This window comes from Chiloscyllium plagiosum, unplaced genomic scaffold (genome assembly GCF_037043375.1).
Source record: "Chiloscyllium plagiosum isolate Xiang-an unplaced genomic scaffold, Cpla_swu_hap1 HiC_scaffold_9, whole genome shotgun sequence".
NCBI classification, from domain to species: domain Eukaryota; kingdom Metazoa; phylum Chordata; class Chondrichthyes; order Orectolobiformes; family Hemiscylliidae; genus Chiloscyllium; species Chiloscyllium plagiosum.
Window position 1 is genome coordinate 114,742,742 of NW_028270147.1, and position 19,268 is coordinate 114,762,009.

The 19,268-nt window shown below is 46.7% G+C and overlaps 1 long non-coding RNA gene and 1 gene segment (V, D, J or C); one reads left to right on the plus strand and one right to left on the minus strand.

Annotated features, from left to right (window-relative positions):
* Nucleotides 1-7,843: 7,843 nt before the first annotated feature.
* On the minus strand, nucleotides 7,844-18,843 carry LOC148149266 (Ig kappa chain V region Mem5-like). The segment is given in 4 exon segments: nucleotides 7,844-8,721; nucleotides 17,759-17,792; nucleotides 18,292-18,590; nucleotides 18,777-18,843. Coding segments are annotated over 4 exon segments (711 nt in total).
* Nucleotides 17,450-19,268, plus strand: part of LOC122554661 (uncharacterized) — a 51,606-nt gene continuing 49,787 nt past the window's right edge. Inside the window, exon 1 of the long non-coding RNA XR_015758247.1 lies at nucleotides 17,450-17,544. This is a non-coding gene — a long non-coding RNA (uncharacterized LOC122554661). The remainder of the gene's footprint in view (nucleotides 17,545-19,268) is intronic.

Consider the following 19,268-nt stretch of genomic DNA (forward strand, 5'->3'; position numbering starts at 1 on the left):
GCAGCAGTGCTGTGTCGCCCATATTGAGGGAGGCACACAACAAAATCAGCACAATGGGCGATAAGAATTCAGCTCTTCCTGTTTTTGAAAGCCCCACCGCCACATCACCCAGTTAGCAAATTAAAACAAACGGTGGGTTATAAGGACAGCTTCCGGCCGGGGTGATGAAGGGGAGGTGTGGTCACTGGTCAGATAACAAAGACATAGGAAAAGAGGGAGTGGACCCAATTAAAATGGAAGGGGAGTGATGTGGGGGGAATTTGTGAATGGATACTTACCCATCTGACAGAGTGACCTCCACCTGGCAATCTATTATATGCTACATAGAAACATAGAGGATAGGAGCAGGAGTAGGCCATTTGGCCCCTCCAGCCTGCTCTGCTATTCAATATGATTGTGGCTGATCATCAAGTACAAGACTGTAATCCCTCCCTACCCCACATCCCTTAATTCTTTAACCACAAGAGCTAGCTCTACCTCCTTCTTGAAAACACAATGTTTTGGCCTCATCCACTTTCTGTGACAGAATTCCACAGGCTCACCACTCTCTGGGTGAAAACATTTTTCTTCATCTCTGTCCTATAGAGTTTTCCCCTTAATCTTAAACTGTGAGCTCTGGTTCTGGACTTCCCCACCATTGGGAACATCCTTCCTCCAACTAACTTGTCTCGTCCTGTTCCAATTTTACAGCTTTCTCTAAGATTCCCTTCCTTCATTCTTCTAAACTCCAGTGAACACAATCCTCATCAACTCAACCTCTCCTTATACGTCAGTCCTGCCATCACAGAAATCAAATGGCATTCAGTAATTAATATTAATCAGCCCATTGTGGGATGTCATGGAAATTAAATTGACTCAACTCAACTATTAGCAAGAGCAACCAAAAAGAGCTTTATTATATATTTTTTTTAACTTCTGCATGGCAGGGGGACCACATGCACTTGACAAAAATGCCTTGTGCAAGGGCCATGAGCGTAATTCAGACATTCACCTTATACTGTTTCTTATCACACTCTCAAGGACAAAGACTGTGAAGATTTGAGTTGTTATTCTTTTCATTCCCTTGTTGTGGACATACTGTTCTTATATTTTTCTCTTGTTGAATGTTTACAAAGTTGCGCCGAGACAAGCTGTCCCTCGACAGCAGACTTCAGCAAAGTGTCAGAAAGTTTTAATTTTAGTCAAGCACTGTCTTTCAGATTTCAGAGTAAATGGATTTCAGAGTAAATGTTAATTTTGTTAATTTTCCATTACATGGAACACAGACTTTGTAGGTCAGGGTTAGAAGACAATCATTGCTGGTTCTAAAATTCAGGCTTCGGGTGCAGTAATCTCAATGGAATCATTGGATACAATCTTACAACAGCAGAAAGATGGGAGGTGTAGATGGAGGGTGCAGACAGCGGTGTAGACAGTGGGTGTAGATGGTGGGTGCAAACAGAGGGACTAGACAGTGGCTGTGGATGCTGGGTGCAGACAATGGGTACAGATGGTGGTGCAGACAGAGGGTGCAGATAGTGGGTGCAGATGGTGTTGTAGACAGAAGGTCCAGACGGTAGTTGCAGATGGTGGTGTAGACAGTGGTGTAGACAAGAGCAAGATCTTGCGTGGTGACCACATGGGTGGCTGTGTGGAATCACACAGAGAGCAGCCAGTGAGCCTGACACAGTCAGGGACACCCCCTGGTGCTGAAGGTCATGTTGTTGCCGGCAAAGGTCGCATTTCAACCGGAATTGCACTTCCTCCCTACACATTCCCCTCTTGTCCCCACATGCCACACTACAACCCCTGGAGATGCCTGCACCCTGTGCCCTCACTCAGTCTCCATTGACCTTGTCTTCATTAGCCTTGACCCTCCTCCCAAGCACTTACTTGGGCCTTCACTGAAGCTTGAGCCATTTCCTCTGACCCTTGATCATTTATTTGCCGTCTTGGAACTATCTAACCTCGTCACCATTAACCTGCACTGCCCTCTCAGTGTGGAGCATAGATTAATGCAGCACAGAAAAGGCCCTTTGGCCCATTGAGTCTGCACTGACATAACTACCGCTAAAGGCACTCTAATCCCAATTTCCTGCACTTATCCAAAATCCTTGCATATTATATTTAAAGGTTGTAAGGTTTCCATCCTCCACTACCTTCCCTGACAGAGGGTTGTGTGTTTATAATTCATATCACGTCAGGCTCACGGAGTTTAACAAAAGCTCCTGTTCTTTAATGTGTGGTATGGTGGCTCAGTGGTTTGCACTGCTGCCTCATAGCACCAAGGACCTTGGTTCGATTCCAGCCCGAGGTGACTGTGTTTGTGGAGTTTGCACACTCCCCCATGTCTGTGTGGGTTTCCTCCATGTGCTCGAGTTCCCTCCCACAATCCAAAGATGTGCAGGTTAGGTAAATTGGCAATTCTAAAATTGCCACAGTGATCAAGAATCTGTCAGTCAGGGGAGATGTTGAGTAAAAGGGTAGGGGAATGGGTCTCGGGGAGTCTGTCTTCAGAGGGTTGGTGTTGGCTTGTTGAGCCAAATGGCCTGTTTCCACACTGTGACAGTCTGTGGAGTCTATGACAGTCCATTCCAGATTCCCATCACCCAGAATGAAAATCTTATTTCCCAAATCTCATTTGTGATGTTCGTAATGAAACCATTCATTTTGTCTTGTCTCGTTTAGCTCTTGTGCTCCTTGTTCGATAAATGTTTTTTTTTCAATAAAATATGAGTTCCTTGATGGGCTGTTTACCTTGTCCAATCAGGGAGCCCTGGCTGACAGATAAAAAGGGGTGTGTTGCATGTCTGAAGACCTCTTCGTGGGTCTGCTCCTGGGCCTGGCCAAACTGGCCATAAACAAGTCCAGGCAGCGGACCGTGGAGGGGGTCATTAGGGCCGACTGCCTGCCCCTCTTCCGCGGTTACGTTAGAGCCCGGGTGTCCTTGGAGAAGGAGCACGCGGTGTCGACCAACACCCTGGAGTTGTTCAGGGAGAGGTGGGTGCCGCAGGGAGTGGAGTGCATCATTTCTCCCTCCAACTCTATTTTGATTTAGTCCCTACCCTCCCCTTCACTGTTTTTGATCACACAGCACTGCCCTTTGATGTGAAGGGCAGTGTTTGTCACTGGCCACCCGGGTGTTTTCCTATCTTCCTGGTGGTGGAAATTGAATAAAGATTCGTGCACTTTTGTCTTTCACTGTGTCTCACACCTGCACACACACACACACCATGGGTGCTGGGAATAAAATAAGCACTACCGCACTTAGGTGGTAGTGTGGGGGTTAAAAAGGAAAAAAAAGAAAAAATAAATAAATAAAAGAGAAAAAATAAATAAAATAAACAGGAGTGTATTTTGTCTCAAAAAAAAAGGGGTGTGTTGCATGTCTGAAGACCTCTTCGTGGGTCTGCTCCTGGGCCTGGCCAAACTGGCCATAAACAAGTCCAGGCAGCGGACGGTGGAGGGGATCGTTAGGGCCGACTGCCTGCCCCTCTTCCGCGGTTACGTTAGGGCCCGGGTGTCCTTGGAGAAGGAGCACGCGGTGTCCACCAACACCCTGAGTTGTTCAGGGAGAGGTGGGTGCCGCAGGGAGTGGAGTGCATCATTTCTCCCTCCAACTCTATTTTGATTTAGTCCCTACCCTCCCCTTCACTGTTTTGATCATACAACATTGCCCTTCTGTGAAGGGCACGGCTTGTCACTGGCCACACGGGTGTTTTCCTATCTTCCTGGTGGTGGAAATTGAATAAAGATTCATGCACTTTGTGTCTTTCACTGTGTCTCACACCTGCACACACACACCATGGGTGCTGGGGAAAAACATAAGCACTACCGCAGTTAGGCAGTAGTGTGGGAAAAAGAAGAAAAAGAAAAGGGGAGTATTGCAGGTCTGAAGGCCTCCTCGTGGGTCTGCTCCTGGGCCTGGCCAAACTGGCCATAAACAGGTCCAGGCAGCGGACCATGGAGGGGGTCGTTAGGGCCGACTGCCTGCTCCTCTTCCGCGGTTAAGTTAGAGCCCGGGTGTCCTTGGAGAAGGAGCACGCGGTGTCCACCAACACCCTGGAGTTGTTCAGGGAGAGGTGGGCGCCGCAGGGAGTGGAGTGCATCATTTCTCCCTCCAACTCTATTTTGATTTAATCCCTGCCCTCCCCTTCACTGTTTGATCATACAACATTGCCCTTCTGTGAAGGGCACTGCTTGTCACTGGCCACCCGGGTGTTTTCCTATCTTCCTGGTGGTGGAAATTGAATAAAGATTCGTGCACTTTGTGTCTTTCACTGTGTCTCACACCTGCACACACACACCATGGGTGCTCAAAAAAAGAAAAAAAAAGGGGAGCATCAGAAGGACTGATACTCTGGTATCTGACTCTGAATAACAACCTGCCAACCAACGCCCTCCTTCTGTCACCCTCAATCTCCCCATGCTTACTCTTGATGCCTCTTTGATACAGCCTGTGCTGCCTTTGGGAGAGGTTGGCCTTCCCTCCATTCCTGATGAAGAGCTTATGCCCAAACCATTGATTATCCTGCTCCTCGGATGCTGCCTGACCTGCTGTGGTTTCCCAGCAACACACTCTTGACTCTGATCTCCACCATCTGCAGTCTTCACTTTCTCCTTCCCTCCAGCACCCAGGAAAGTGGAGCATAGTCCCACTCGCTCATTACAGACAGAGATGACTGGTGGTGTGTTTAACCTGAGGGTTACCACAGCTGAGGCAGGGGGAGTGAAGGTGGCACCTTTGTGATGGTAGCACCCTTCATTAATCCACTGCAATCCCTCTTGGAGCTGCAAGAATTCAACCTCATTCACTGCTCCCTTCCCTGTAAGGTAATATTGATGTATCTCGTTTAGAGCTAATTGACCATTGAAATACGACTATGGCTAGTCAGCATTGGCTGAGCAGACAGCCACTACTGCAATGATCCCAGCTCCAGAAAGTCCCCTTGTAATTGGGGTGCACTGCCTCTGAAATCCCTCCCTTACTGAGAATACACTCTCAGTATTCATCTTTCTCAACTGCCAGCTCAATTTCACTGCAAATGCTGTGAACAATGATCCTGCCCCACGAGCTGCCTGATGAAGGAGCAGTGCTCCGAAAGCTTGTACTTCCAAAGAAACCTGTTGGACTATAACCTGGCCTTGTGTGATTTTTAACTTTGGCCACCTCAATGAGCTGCCATCTCAGACTGAATTGTTTTTCTTCCGAGATTTGACAACATTAAAGCCTAATCTTCAATCCCCATCACAAAGCCCATTCTCTATCCATCACTCAGAGACAAATACCTCAGGGACACCGACAGGCAGCACAGAGTAACACACTCCCACTCATTGAGATACAAAGTTAAAAATCACACAACACCAGGTTATTGTCTCACAGGTTTAATTGGAAGCACACTAGCTTTCGGAGCGCCGCTCCTTCATCAAGGGAGTGTCCTCCACAACCACCTGATGATAGAGTGACTATAACCTGGTGTTTTGTGATTTTTAACTTTGTACACCCCAGTCCAACACCGGCATCTCCGAATCATTGCATTGCCGACAGCCAGTGCAGAATAACACACACACACACAGACACCTACAGGCAACACTGAGTAACACTCACACTCAGAGAGTCAGGCAGCATTGAGTAACACACACACTCAGAGAGTCAGGCAGCACTGAGTAACACACACACTCCATGCTGCCTGTAGGTGTCTCTCTGAATAACATACCCACACTCAGAGTGACACCTACAGGCAGCATTATGTGATACACCTGCACTCAGAGGGACACGCAGCCTGCAGTGTCAGTGATTGACCGAAGATCACTTCAGGTACAACACAGCATGCAGCAAAGAGTGCAGAGTGCAATCCCAGCACCTGAGCCTGGACCACAGAGTGAAGAGGGAATGCCTAAGATTGTAATTATTGAGTCATAACAGCTTTCTGTTTCTCGGTAAAAACAAGGACTGCAGATGCTGGAAAACAGAGGCTAGATTGGAATAGTGCTGGAAAAGCACAGCAGGTCAGGCAGCATCCGAGGAGCAGGAAAATCAACGTTTCGGGCAAAAGCCCTTCATCAGGAATAGAGGCAGGGTGCCTGCAGAGTGGAGAGATAAATGAGAGGGGTTTGGGGAGAAAGTAGCATAGAGTACAATAGGTGAATAGGGTGAGGATGGAGGTGGGAGGTCAGAGAGGAGGGTGGAGGAAGGTAGCAAAGAGTACAATAGGTGAATGGAGGTGGGGATGGAGGTGATAGGTCAGAGAGGATGGTGGAGTGGATAGGTGGAAAGGAAGATAAGCAGGTAGGACAGGTCATGAGGATGGTGCTGAGCTGGAAGGTTGGAGCTGGGGTGAGGTGGGGGAAGGGGAAATGAGGAAACTGATGAAATCCACATTGGTGCCATGGGATTGAAGTGTTCCGAGGCGGAAGATGAGGCGTTCTTCCTCCAGGCATCGAGTGGTGTGGGAGCGGTGGTGGAGGAGACCTAGGACCTGCATGTCCTGCGCGGAGTGGGAGGGGGAGTTGAAATGTTGGGCCACAGGGCAGTGGGGATGATTGGTGTGGTTGTCCCAGAGATTGGTGTGGTTGTCCCGCTCTGCAAGAGGAGACCGCATCGGGTGCAATAAATGATATTGGTGGTTGTGCTGGTAAAGATTTGATGGATGTGGAAGGCTCTTTTGAGGCCTTAGATGGAGGTAAGGGAGGAGGTGTGGGCAGAGGTTTTGCAATTCCTGTGGTGGCAGGGGAGGGTGCCAGGAAGGGAGGGTGGGTTGTTGGGGGGCGTGGACCTGACCAGGTAGTCACGGAGGGAACGGTCTTTGCGGAAAGGAGGAATGGGTGGGGAGGGAAACATATCGAGTGGTGTGGGAGCGGTGGTGAAGGAGACCTAGGACCTGCATGTCCTGCGCGGAGTGGGAGGGGGCGGCACGGTGGCACGGTGGTTAGCACTGCTGCCTCACAGCGCTAGAGACCCGGGTTCACTTCCCGCCTCAGGCGACTGACTGTGTGGAGTTTGCACGTTCTCCCCGTGTCTGCGTGGGTTTCCTCCGGGTGCTCCGGTTTCCTCCCACAGTCCAAAGATGTGCAGGTCAGGTGAATTGGCCATGCTAAATTGCCCGTAGTGTTAGGTATGGATGAGTTGCGCTTCGGCGGGGCAGTGTGGACTTGTTGGGCCGAAGGGCCTGTTTCCACACTGTAAGTAATCTAATCTAATCTAATATCCCTGGTGGTGGAGTCCGTTTGGAAGTGGCTGAAATGTCATCAGATGTTGTGGTTTATGCGAAGGTTGGTAGGGTGGAAGGTGAGCACCAGAGAGGTTCTGTCCTTGTTACGGTTGGAGGGGTGGGGTTTGAGAGCAGAGGGGTGGGATGTGGACGAGATGCGTTGGAGTGCATCTTTGAACACATGGAAGGGAAATTGCGGTCTCTAAAGAAGGAGGCCATCTGGTGTGTTCTGTGGTGGAACTGGTCCTTCTGGGAGCAAATATGGTGGAGGCGGAGGAATTGGGAATACAGGATGGCATTTTTGCAAGAGGTAGGTTGGGAAGAGGTGGAATCCTCGGTGTCGGTGGGTTTGTAAAAAATGTCAGTGTCAAGTTGGTCATCATTAATGGAGATGGAGAGGTCCAGGAAGGGGAGGGAGGTGTCAGAGATGGTTCAGGTTGTCATTAATGGAGATCTGTTTGGAATCTTGTAACCTCCAATGATTCCAGACCAAAGGGATCGTTTGAAAGTGATTGATGATTGGCTGTCAGTACCTCTACAACGGATATGTCATTGATTGACAGGTCAAGTAGCCAATTATGACAATGCCATGCTGAAATGCAGCCAATCAGCTGAATGGAGTGGTCAATCTCCAAAGCAAACAGAGACAGAGACTGAATCTTCTTCATCTTTATTCCCTTTTCCAGATTGACATGGACAGAAAACAGACTGCAATTAACAGCCCAGACAGAGGAAGCTACACAAATTCACAGCCACATTAGAGCTTGAGAAAAACACTTGTGGAGGTTTTCTCAATAACATAAGAATCCTGTCCCTTCAAACAGTGATAAAACCTTAAATTAGAACTGGCGGCTGAGCAGGAAGGAGATCTGGTTCACTGAAGCAGAGACTTCTGAGGTTCACATTGTTTTGTACAGCGGACAGTCTTCAGCAACTTCGAGAGGTTTTACTTGACATCATAAGTCATCACTGCCCCAATCAAACACTCCCAGGACAGGGTCAGCATGAGGTTTGATACAGAGTAAAGCTTCTTTTTGATGATTTCAATGTGCCTGCCTTAACCCTTGAACTTCAGATGTGTCTTCGAGCCAATCCCAAGAAGGAAGAGAGTTGAAATTCAATGCTGACAATGACCTTTGTCCTGCCAGCTCAACCCTGTTCTATTTAAAGTTGTGTCTCCTCTGTGGACTGTCTTGAACACTCTACACACATTCTGATCTCCTGATGCTCTTGCTGAGGGGAGAGGGGAGGGTCACATGGGTGAGGGCACAGGAGAAGCGAGCGTTGGACTCCCAGTCAGACCCAGAGAGGGTCAGCAGGCTGCTGACACTGTAGGTGCTGTCCGAAGCTCGCAGGTAGTTGCTGGTCTGAACCCCGTCCGAAATGACTGCACCGTCCTTCTTCCACTGCACCTCCAGCTCATCGGGATAGAAGTGATTGGCAAGGCACACCAGGGTGGCAGTGCCCTTGGCATTGACCTGCTCCGGGGAGGGGGGCAGCAGGGTCAGCTTGGGCTGAGAGTTCTCACGGCCTGAAAGACAAGCAAAACAATTTTAGTCCCTGCTATTTGAAGGGATTTTAATTCTCTGAACATATACTGGCAAAACAATCCATTTGAACATTTGTAGCCAATACCTAACAAACCCCATAAATAAACAGGCATTGTTTAAATTGCTTCTTGGGATGTGAGTGTCACTGGCAGGATCAACATTTATTGCCCATCCCTAATCACCCAGAGGGCAGTTTCGAGTCAACCACATTGCTGTGGGTCTGGGGTCATATGGTAAGGATGGCAGTTTCCTTCCCTAAAGGACATCAGGGAATCAGATGGCTTTTTCCTGACAATCAACAATTGTTTCATGGTCATCATTAGACACTTAATTGCAGATTTTTTTTATTGAATTCACATTCCACCATCTGCTGTGGCAGGATTCTAACCCTGGTCCCCAGAACATTAATCTGGATCTCTGGATGAACAGCTCAGCAATAGTACCATTAAATCATCACCTCCTTTATCTTATTTTTAGTTGAGAGTGAAAGCAAGAAGTTTGTTTCTGAACAGGGTGATTAGGAAAAGCACAACTGAAAGACTCCCAGTTCATCCCAAAAAAGATTAGTTCCTTGAAAGTGGAGTTGCCGGTAAGTAGAGGGGTGTCAAAGCCATTTGGCATGCTTTCCTTTATTGGGCAATGCATTGAGTATTGGAGTTAGGAGCTGTTGCACCTGTACAGGACATTAGTTTGGCCCCTTTTGGAATACTGTGTGGAATTCTGGCCTCCCTGCTGTAGGAAAAATGCTGGGAACCTTAAAATGGTTCAGAAAAGATTTCCAAGGATGTTGCTAAGTTGGAGGGTTGGAGCGATCGGGAGAGGCTGAATAGGCTGAGGCTATTTTCCCTGGATCGCTGGAGGCTGAAGGATGACTATATCGAGGTTTCTAACATCATGGGGGCATTGATCAAGTGAAACAAGAAGATATTTTGGTCAGAGTGAAGGAGTCCAGAACGAGAGGGCATGGGTGGAAAGTATCAGGAGAACGATTTAAATGGGAACTAAGGCAAAATGTATTCCTACTGAGAGTGGTACATTTTTGGAATGAGCTGCCAGAGGAAGTGGTGGAGGCTGGTATGATAACATTTAAAAGGCATTTGGATGGGTATATGAATAGGAAGGGTTTAGAAGGATATGGGCTAAATGCTGACAAATGGGACTAGATTAATTTAGGTTATCTGGTTGGATAAGTTGGACAGAAGGGTCTGTTTCTGTGGTGTATATCTCTCTGACTCTATGACTCTATGTCTCTGTGGTTGGCATGGATAAGTCAGATCGAAGAGTCTGTTTCTGTGCTGTACATCTCCATGACGCTAATTGTGTTTCAATCAAGCCCTCACTACCTCAGGCTCTCCCAAAGACATTTACATTTTGTTTGAAAACCAGTCAATTTTGCAATTTCAGGAATTGGGCAGACAATTTCTACACAGCAAGATCCCACTGGAAGCAATGAGATCAAAGAGCATTCTTCATGATTTTGGTTCAAGGATAAATATCGTCCTGAACTCAACCCAAAGAGAAAATAATTTGGTTCAGTTGGATGGAAAATGAGAAAATGGAGGGTAAAGAAGAAGGTAGGATTACTGGTTAGTAATGGGATTGATTGTGACCAGAAAATAAAAGGAATGGACAGAATTTTTGAATATCAAAGGGATCATAAAAGTGCAGGGAAAATCAATAATAGATCAAACGTAAAGACTTTGTGTCTAAATGCACGAAGTAATCCCGAGTAAGGTAGAAAAATGATGTCACAAATCAAGGTAAATTGAGTTTCCAAGGAATTTAAACTTGTTAAAGTGGAGGAGGGCTCAGGAGAGATTATTCAAGATTCTAGAAGATGTAAAAGGACAGAGAGTGTGGAAAGGATCAGGTATCGAACATAAAGCACAGCAGATAAGGGGACAATGATGGGAAGGAGGGCAGTCAATGCAGGGCTGAGGGAGTTGTACTTTAATGCACACAGTATACACAGTGAGCTTGTAGTGCAGATTGAAACTGGCAGGTACAATGTTGTGGGTATCACAGAGACATGGCTGTAAGGGGATCCGGGCTGGGAACTAAATATCCAAGGATACATGTCCTATCAAAAGGACAGGCAGATGGGCAGAGGGGCAAGAGTTGCCTTGTTCGTAAGAAATGCCTTTAAATCAATAGCAAGAAGTGATACAGTCAGAAGGTGTAGAATCTGTGGGGGTAGAGTTGAGGAACCCAAGAAATAAAGAATCTGATGCAAGTTATGTTCAGGTCTCCAAGCAGTAACCAGGGTGTGGGGAAGGAAATCAATCAGGAGACAGAAAAGGGTAAAAACAATGACTGCAGATGCTGGAAACCAGATTCTCGATTAGAGTGGTGCTGGATTGGCGCAGCAGTTCAGGTAGCATCCGACGAGCAGTAAAATCAACGTTTTGGGCAAAAGCCCTTCATCAGGAATAGAGGCAGACAGCCTGAAGGGTGGAGAGAAAAGTGAGAGGAGGGTGGGGGTGGGGAGAAAGTAGCATAGAGTACAATAGTTGAGTACAATAGGGGTGGGAGGGTGGAGTGGATAGGTGGAAAAGAAGATAGGCAGATAGGACAAGTTATGGAGACAGTGCTGAGCTGGAAGTTTGGAACTGGAGACAGAAAAGCCAAATACAAAATGTTATGGCAGACTTCAATGGATAGGTGGACTGGGTAGCGCATCTCAACAAAAGGATTTCATGGAATGTCTATGAGATGGTTTTTGAAACAGCTTGTGGTTGATCATTTGGAACAGGCAGTTTTGGATTCAGTGATGTGTAATGAGGTAAACTTGATTAGTGAGCTGAAGATGAAAGTATCCCTCTGGAGAAGTGACCATAATATGTTAGAATTCCCGCTGTAGTTTGAGAGGGAGAAGGTGCAATCAGATGGAACAGTATTTCAATTGAGTAAAGGTAAGTACAAAGACATGAGGAAGGAGTTGACCAGAGTTGATTGGAAGGGGAACCGAGCAGGTAAGATGGTGGGACAGCAAACAGCAGAGTTTCTGGGGGTAATTCAGGAATCAGAGTAGGAATTCCTCCTGAAAAAGAAGAAACAGACTAAGGGGAGAACAAGGCAACCATGGCTGATGAGGGAGGTCAAGGACAGCATAAAAGCAAAAGGAAAAGGTATACAATGTGGTGGAAAATAGTGGGAAGCCAGAGGATTAGGAAGTCTTTAAAAACCTGTAGAGGATAACTAAAAAAAAAATTCAGGGTACAGAAGGTGAAATGTGGGGGAAAGCGAACAAGTAATATAAAAGAAGATTGCAAGAGTTTCATCAGATATATAAAAATGAAGAGGGAGGCAGAAATAGACATTGGAAAAAGAATAATAGGAAATGAAGAAAAAGCCGAGGAATTGAATCCATACATTACATCAGTCTGCACAATGGAAAACACCAGCAGTGTCCCAGTACTTCAAGACTGTCAGGGGGCAGAGGGGAGTGTAGTGGCCATCACTAAGGAGGAGATACTGGGGAAGCTGAAAGGTCTTAATGTGGATAACTCACCCAGACTGGATGAACTACACCAGTATGTTCTGAAGGAGATCACTGAGGAGATTATGGGGACATTAGTGATGATCTTTCAGGAATCAATGGAGTCAGGGTGTGGAGGTATTTTCTAAATAAGGAAAGCCTTTGGAGATCTAAAGCACAAACCTCATTCAGGTTTCTCTTAAGGTTAACAGGCAGGTCCAGTTTGTGTTTGGGAAGGCAAATGAAATGTTAGCATTCGTTTCAATATGGCTAGAATACAAGGACAGAGATGTACTGCTGAGGCTGTATAAGGCTCTAGTCAGACTGAATTTGGAATATTGTGAGCAGATTTGGGACCCATATTCTAAGAAACAATGTGCTGGCATTGAAGGGGTTTACAAAAATGATCCTGGGGATGAAGGGCTTGTCATATAGGGTGTGTTTGAGGACTCTGGGTCTGTACTCAATGGCATTTAGAAGGATGAGGAGGGATCTTATTGAAATTTGCAGAATACTGATAGGCCTGGATAGAATCGATGGGGACAAGATGTTTCCAAAAACAGGAGAGACTAGGTAACCAAGGCACAGCCTCAGAATGAAGGGCCAACCCTTTAAATTAGATTAGATTAGATTACAGTGTGGAAACAGGCCCAACAAGTCCACACCGACCAACCGAAGCGCAACCCACCCATACCCCTGACCTAACACTATGGGCAATTTAGCATGGCCAATTCACCTAACCTGCACATCTTTGGACTGTTGGAGGAAACCGGAGCACCCGGAGGAAACCCACACAGACACGGGGAGAATGTGCAAACTCCACACAGTCAGTCGCCTGAGGCGGGAATTGAACCCGGGTCTCCGGCGCTGTGAGGCAACAGTGCTAACCACTGTGCCACCGTACCGCCCACACGGCACGGTGAGATGAGATGAGGAGGAATGTCTTCAGCCAGAGGATGGGGAATCTGTGGAACTCATTGTTACAGAGGGCAGTGGAGGCCAAGTCACTGAGTGTATTTAAGACAGAGATAGATAGGTTCATGATTGTTAAGGGGATGGAAAGTTCCTGTGGAATAGGCAGGAGCATGGGGGTGAGAAGCATATCTGCCAAGATCAAATAGCAGAGCAGATTCAATGGGCTGAATGGCTGATTTCTGCTCCTGTTTCTTAAAGTCTTCTGGAGAGTTTCCCCAATACCCTGGAACACTGAACCCCCTGGACTGTGAGCCCTGCTATAGCTGTTTGTCATCAGAACTCTGCAAAGAGATAATCCAAAAGTGGAAATAGTGTGCATCCATGTGGGAACTTCAGAATGTTTCCCCGTTCCTGGAATACCATGAGTACATGAAGTGTGGTCAGTGACAGCAGTTGGAGCTCTGGGTTTCGGAGCTTGAGCAGCAGCTGGTGTCAGTGCAGAGCATCCATGAGGCTGAGAGCTCCATGGAGAGCACGTTTCTAGATGTGGTCACTCTGCAGCTTCAGAGTATGCAGGGAGAGAGGGAATGGGGGAGCAGCAGACAGTCCAATAGGACCAGGCAGCTAGTACAGAAATCCCCTGAGTGCATCCCACTCTACAACCAAGATTCAGTTCATAATCCTGATGAGAATGATGGTTCATCTGGGGAGTGCAGCCAGAGGCAAGTCCATGGCACCACGGGAGGCTCAGCTGTAAGGGGGGGGCACAAGGAAGACTGGAAGAGCGATAGTGAGAGGAGATTCGAGAGTGAGGGCAGTCGATAGGTGTTTCTGCAGCTGCAGATGGGAATCCAGGATGGTGTGTTGTCTCCCTGGTGCCATAGTCAAGGATGTAACTGACCGTCTGCAGAGCACCCTAAGGGGAGACGAGGAACAGGCAGCATTCATGGTCCACATCGGTCCTAGTGACAAATGGAGAAAAGTGGTCTTGCAGTCAGAAGTTCGGGAGCTTGGGAGGGAATTAGCAGCAGGAACTCAAAATAGGAGTCACCGGATCATTCCCAGTGTCCCATGCAGGAGGTGAACACAGGTGACTGTGGGACTGGAAAGAGAATCCATGAGGGAGGGCTTTAGATTCTTGTGAGGTGGTTTATGAGCGTTGTTAGAGAGAGTTTAAACTAACTTGGCAGGGCTGTGGGAGCCAGGAGGGAATATCAGAGAGGAACACCAAGGTCCACAGAATCCTCAGTGCAGTCAATAAGTCACCACCCAGTGGGAAGGATGTGGAGGAATGTAAATGCAAGGAATTTACAAAGACCTGCAAATGTGATAGAGTTGTTATAAATGGGGGAGGGGGCTCTTTAGTTTCTGAATATTGTTTGGGGTAGCAGCAGTGTAATGGGCAGAGAGGTGCCAGAGTTGCGAGAGTGTATTCAGGTGAATTTTCAGGAGGCATCAGTGGCTCAGTGGTGGCTCAGGGGGGCAGCATGGTGGCTCAGTGGTTAGCACTGCAGCCTCACAGTACCAGGGTCCCAGGTTTGATTCCAGCCTTGGATGACTGTCTGTGTGGAGTTTGCACATTCTCCCTGTGTCTGCGTGAGTTTCCTCCGGGTGCTCTGGTTTCCTCCCACAGTTCAAAGATGTGCAGATTAGGTGAATTGGCTGTGCTAAATTGCCCACAGTGTTAGATGCATTACTGAGAGGGAAATTGGTCTGGATGGGTTACTCTTCGGAGGATCGGTGTGGACTTGTTGGGCCGAAGGGCCTGTTTCCACACTGTAGAGAATCTAATCTAATCATTGGCTGTGAAAAGGGCTAATTATACAATGGAATCTTGATCAACTGGGCCAGTGGGCTGAGGAATGGCAGATGGAGTTTAATTCAGATAAATGTGAGTGCTGTATTTTGGTAAGACACAAGAGATGGGTGAGATCCCAAACAAATATTTCAGGTCAGTAATTATTGGGGAGAAAGCTAGGGAATTTGGAAAAATAGTGATGTCTTGAAAAGAGATCACACACAAATGAGGAGACGCAAAAGATCTTAAAACACATAAAGGTAGGGAAAACTAGGGAAGAGATTGCTGGGCCCCTTGCTGAGATATGTGTATCACTGACAACTGTGGGTAAGGTGCTGGAGAACCAGAGAGGTTGGCTAATGTTATGCCATTATTTGAGAAAGACTGTAAGGAAAAGCCAGGGAATTGTAGACCAGTGAGCCTGATGTCAGTGCTGGGTAAGATGTTGGAGTGGATTCTGTGGGATAGGATTTACATTCTTTGGATAATCAATGTGGTTTTATGTATAGGAATTCATGTCTCCTGAATTTGATTGAGGAGGTGACAAAAGAAGATTGATGAAGACAGAACAGTAAACATTGTCTATATGGACTTTAGTAAAGTGTTTGACAAGGTTCCACATGATAGACTGGTTAGTAAGATTAGACCACATGGGAACCAGAGGGAGTGAGCCATTGGGGTAAAAAAATTGGATTGAAGATACGAGACAGAGAGTGATGTTTAAAAGGTTGCTTTTCAGACTGGAGATCTGTGAATAGCTGTGTGCCACAAGCATTGGTGCTGGGTTCACTGCTTTTGTCATTTAAAGAAATGATTTGGATGTGAATATAAGAGTTACAGTAAGTTTGTAGATGACATCAAAATTGGCGGGACAGTGGATAGTGAAGAAATTCATCTCAGGGTACAGTAGGACCTTGATCAGATGGGGCAATGGGCAGAGGTGTGGCAAATGGAGTTCAGTTTAGTAAATGTGAGGTGTTGCATTTTGGAAAGACAAACTAGGGCAGGAGTTATACAGTTAATGGGAGGGCCCTGTGATGTGTTGCTGAACACAGAGACCTTGGGGTGAAGATGCAGGTGCATTATTCCTTGAAAGTGGGGTCACAGGGAGACAGGTTGATGGAGAAGGTGTTGGGTACACTTGCCTTTATTGGTCACTGCATTGAGTACAGGAGTTGGGACATCATGGTGCAGCTGGAAAGGAGATTGGTGAGGCCACTTTGGGAATAATGTGAACAATTCTGATCACGCTGCGATAAGAAGGATGCTGTTAAACTTAAAAAGCTGCAGAAAAGATTTACACGGACATGGCCAGGAATTGGAGGGTTTGAGCGACAGGGAAAGGCTGAAGAAACTGGGACTATTTTTCTTGCAGCATCTAAGGCCGAGGGGTGACCTTATAAATGTTTATAAAATCATGAGGGGCATGGACAGGGTGTATATCCAAGGTCTTTTCCTTGGGAAAGGGATTCCAAAACAAGAGGGTATAAGCTTAAGGTGAGAGGGAAAAGATTCAAAAGGGACCTGAGGGGTTACTTGTCACACAGAGGGTGGTATGTGTATGGATCGAGCTGCCTGAGAAAGTGTTGGAGGCGGATACAATTACAGCATTTAAAACACATTGGGATGGGTACATAGCTAGGAAGGTTTTCGAGGGATGTAAGTTAAATGCTGGTTAATAGGATGAGGTCAGTTTAGGATATCTGGTTATCATGGACAAGTTGGACTGAAAGGTATGTTTCCACGTTGTATGACTCCATGACGATGAGGGGCTGGAAAAGCTGAGACTTTTTACTCTGACGCGTAAGAGTCTGAGGAGTGACTTATAAACCTTATAGAGGTTTATAAGACCATGAGGGTCATAGATAATGTGAATAATTCAGAAAGGAGGTGACATTTTGTAGAAATGGCAAAAAATATTTCCAAAGATTATTCCAGGGATGAGGAACATCAGTTATACAGATTGATTGGAGAATTTGGGACTGTCTTCTTTGGAGAAGGCTGAGAGATTTATTTGAGGAATTAAAAGCAGGAGGGGCCTGGATACAGTAAATAGGGAGAAAATGTTCCCAATTGAGAAAGGATTGAGACCGAGAGACCACAGATTGAAAGTAATTGGGAAAACTAACAAAAGTGAGATGAGGAACAACATGTTCAGCCAGCGAGTGGTTAAGGTGTGGAATGCACTGCCTGAGAGTGTGGTGGAGGCAGCTTCAATTGAAACATTCCGAAGGGAATGAGACTATTATTTGAAAAGGAACAATGTGCAGGGTGACAGGGAGAAGGCAGGAGAATGACACTCAGTGAATTGCTCATTCAGAGAGCCAGTACAGACAGGATGGGTAGAATGGCTTCCGTGTGCGCTGTAACAATTCTGTGATTTTGTGATTGAGCAGAGTTAAAGCTGGGGGAGGTGGGACCTCGCTGTCTCACTGTGCTGCTGCTGCTGCTGCTGAGGTCAGTGAGATCAGAGACTGGGACAGGGAGCCAGAGCTCACATCAAACTCTGCCCGTGTCTGTCACACTGAGACTGGCAGAAGGCTACTCACTGATTTCACTCCATGCTGCAGGAATGGGACCACAGGCTGCAAATGGACAGAGCTCCTCCACACGGTGAGTAAAACTTACTGACTTAGATCTTGTTTTTTAAAGGGAGCAATGGAAGTAAAGAAATACAGCTGGACACCCTGTTAGACACTGTGCTCCTCAATCAACCATTTCATTCACTGCAGCTTCCCACTAACACCTTCAACAATTCGGCATTTGTGTTTTAAAAAGTTGCTTCAGTACTGACAGGGTTAATAACGGAGGATGGAGGTTTACTTACTCAGTCTGAGCTTGGTTCCTTTACCGAACGTGTACCACAGTGAAAGCTCTCAGTGCAGAGGCTGTACAAAAATCTCTGCTCTCTGCTTCCCCCCATCACTCTCAATCTCTCCCTGTCTCAGTCTCTCGTTCACTCTCACCCTCTTTCTGGCCCTCTCTTTCTCTCCCTCATTCATGTGTCTTTCTGTCTCTGTCTCTCTGTGTCCAGCTGGGCTTGGGAGTTTTGTGAAATTTATTTTTCGATGTTAAATCTTGCAGCTGCTCTTCAAGCGTGGCCATGAGGGCTAAAAGGGAAACTTGAAGCCTTCAGTGAGCAGTGGACACCACAGGGACTGGAGTGTGTAGTGGACAGTGACAATCCCAGTATGGAGTAATTTGTTCAGTTTCATTTGCATCTAGCTGTGGATGTGCCAGTTCAGATGGTGGGACTGTGTGTCCATTATTATACATTTATATAACTGGGAATGTGTCAGTACAGGAGGTGGTGCTGTGTGTGTTGAGGTTTTTGTATGGCTCTGTATCACTGTGTAGAGGGGGGCTGCTATACTTGTTGTTCTGACAGTAATAGTCAGCGACATCCTCATTCTGAACGTTGCTGATTGTCAGGGTAAAACTGGTCCCGGATTGAGTGCCAGTGAATCGATTGGAGACTCCTGTGAATCGAGTTGTTGCATAATAGATCAGGAGAGAGGGTTTCTGACCTTCTCGCTGCTGGTACCAACTGAGGTAGTAGCTAATGTCTCCACTGGCCGAACAGGTGATGGTTGTGGTCTGGCCCAGTCCCACTGACAGCACCGGGGGAGACTGGGTCATGATGATGTCCCCACTGATACCTGAGGGGTCAGAGAGAAACACAGTGAAGTCAGAACTGTCACAGAAAGAGCCTGTCAAATGAGAGATTGTTGGAGACACTGAGCATTCCTCTGGTTTCAGCATTTTCCCTTCAATCACAAATCAGTGGAATTGGAGTGAAATGGAGAGCAGCTAAAGATTCAAGGTGGAAGGAGAGAGATTTGTACCTGCGACACAGAATGCCAGGGGCCAGATCAGCTGGATGTGTGAAATCATGGTGTGTGCTCCTGTCCCTGTGCCTGGTTCCTGATAAACTCTCCCTTCACTGGGCTCTGCTTTATAAAGCTGCAGCCTGTGAGAGTCTGACTGGGTGTTCCTCAGTATGTAAATGGCATCAGGCAGAGAGAGCCACGTCAGCCCCTCACACTTCCTCTTCTCTCTCTCTTGTCCTTCCTTTTTATACTTCCTTTCTCCCTTTTCCCTTTTTTCTCTTTCTCACCTTTCTCTTGTATATATTCCTGTTCTTCGTTGACTTTCTCCCTCTTTTTCTATTTCCGTCTCCGACTCTGTCCTCTCCCAATTACATAACCACTTTTATCTTTCCCTTTGTCCATGTATGTTTGACACTTCGTTTATCTCCATTTCATTCTGTGTTTGTTGGTCTCTCTCTCTCTTTCTTATCATTCATTCTTCTTCACATATCTTTCCAACTAATTCCT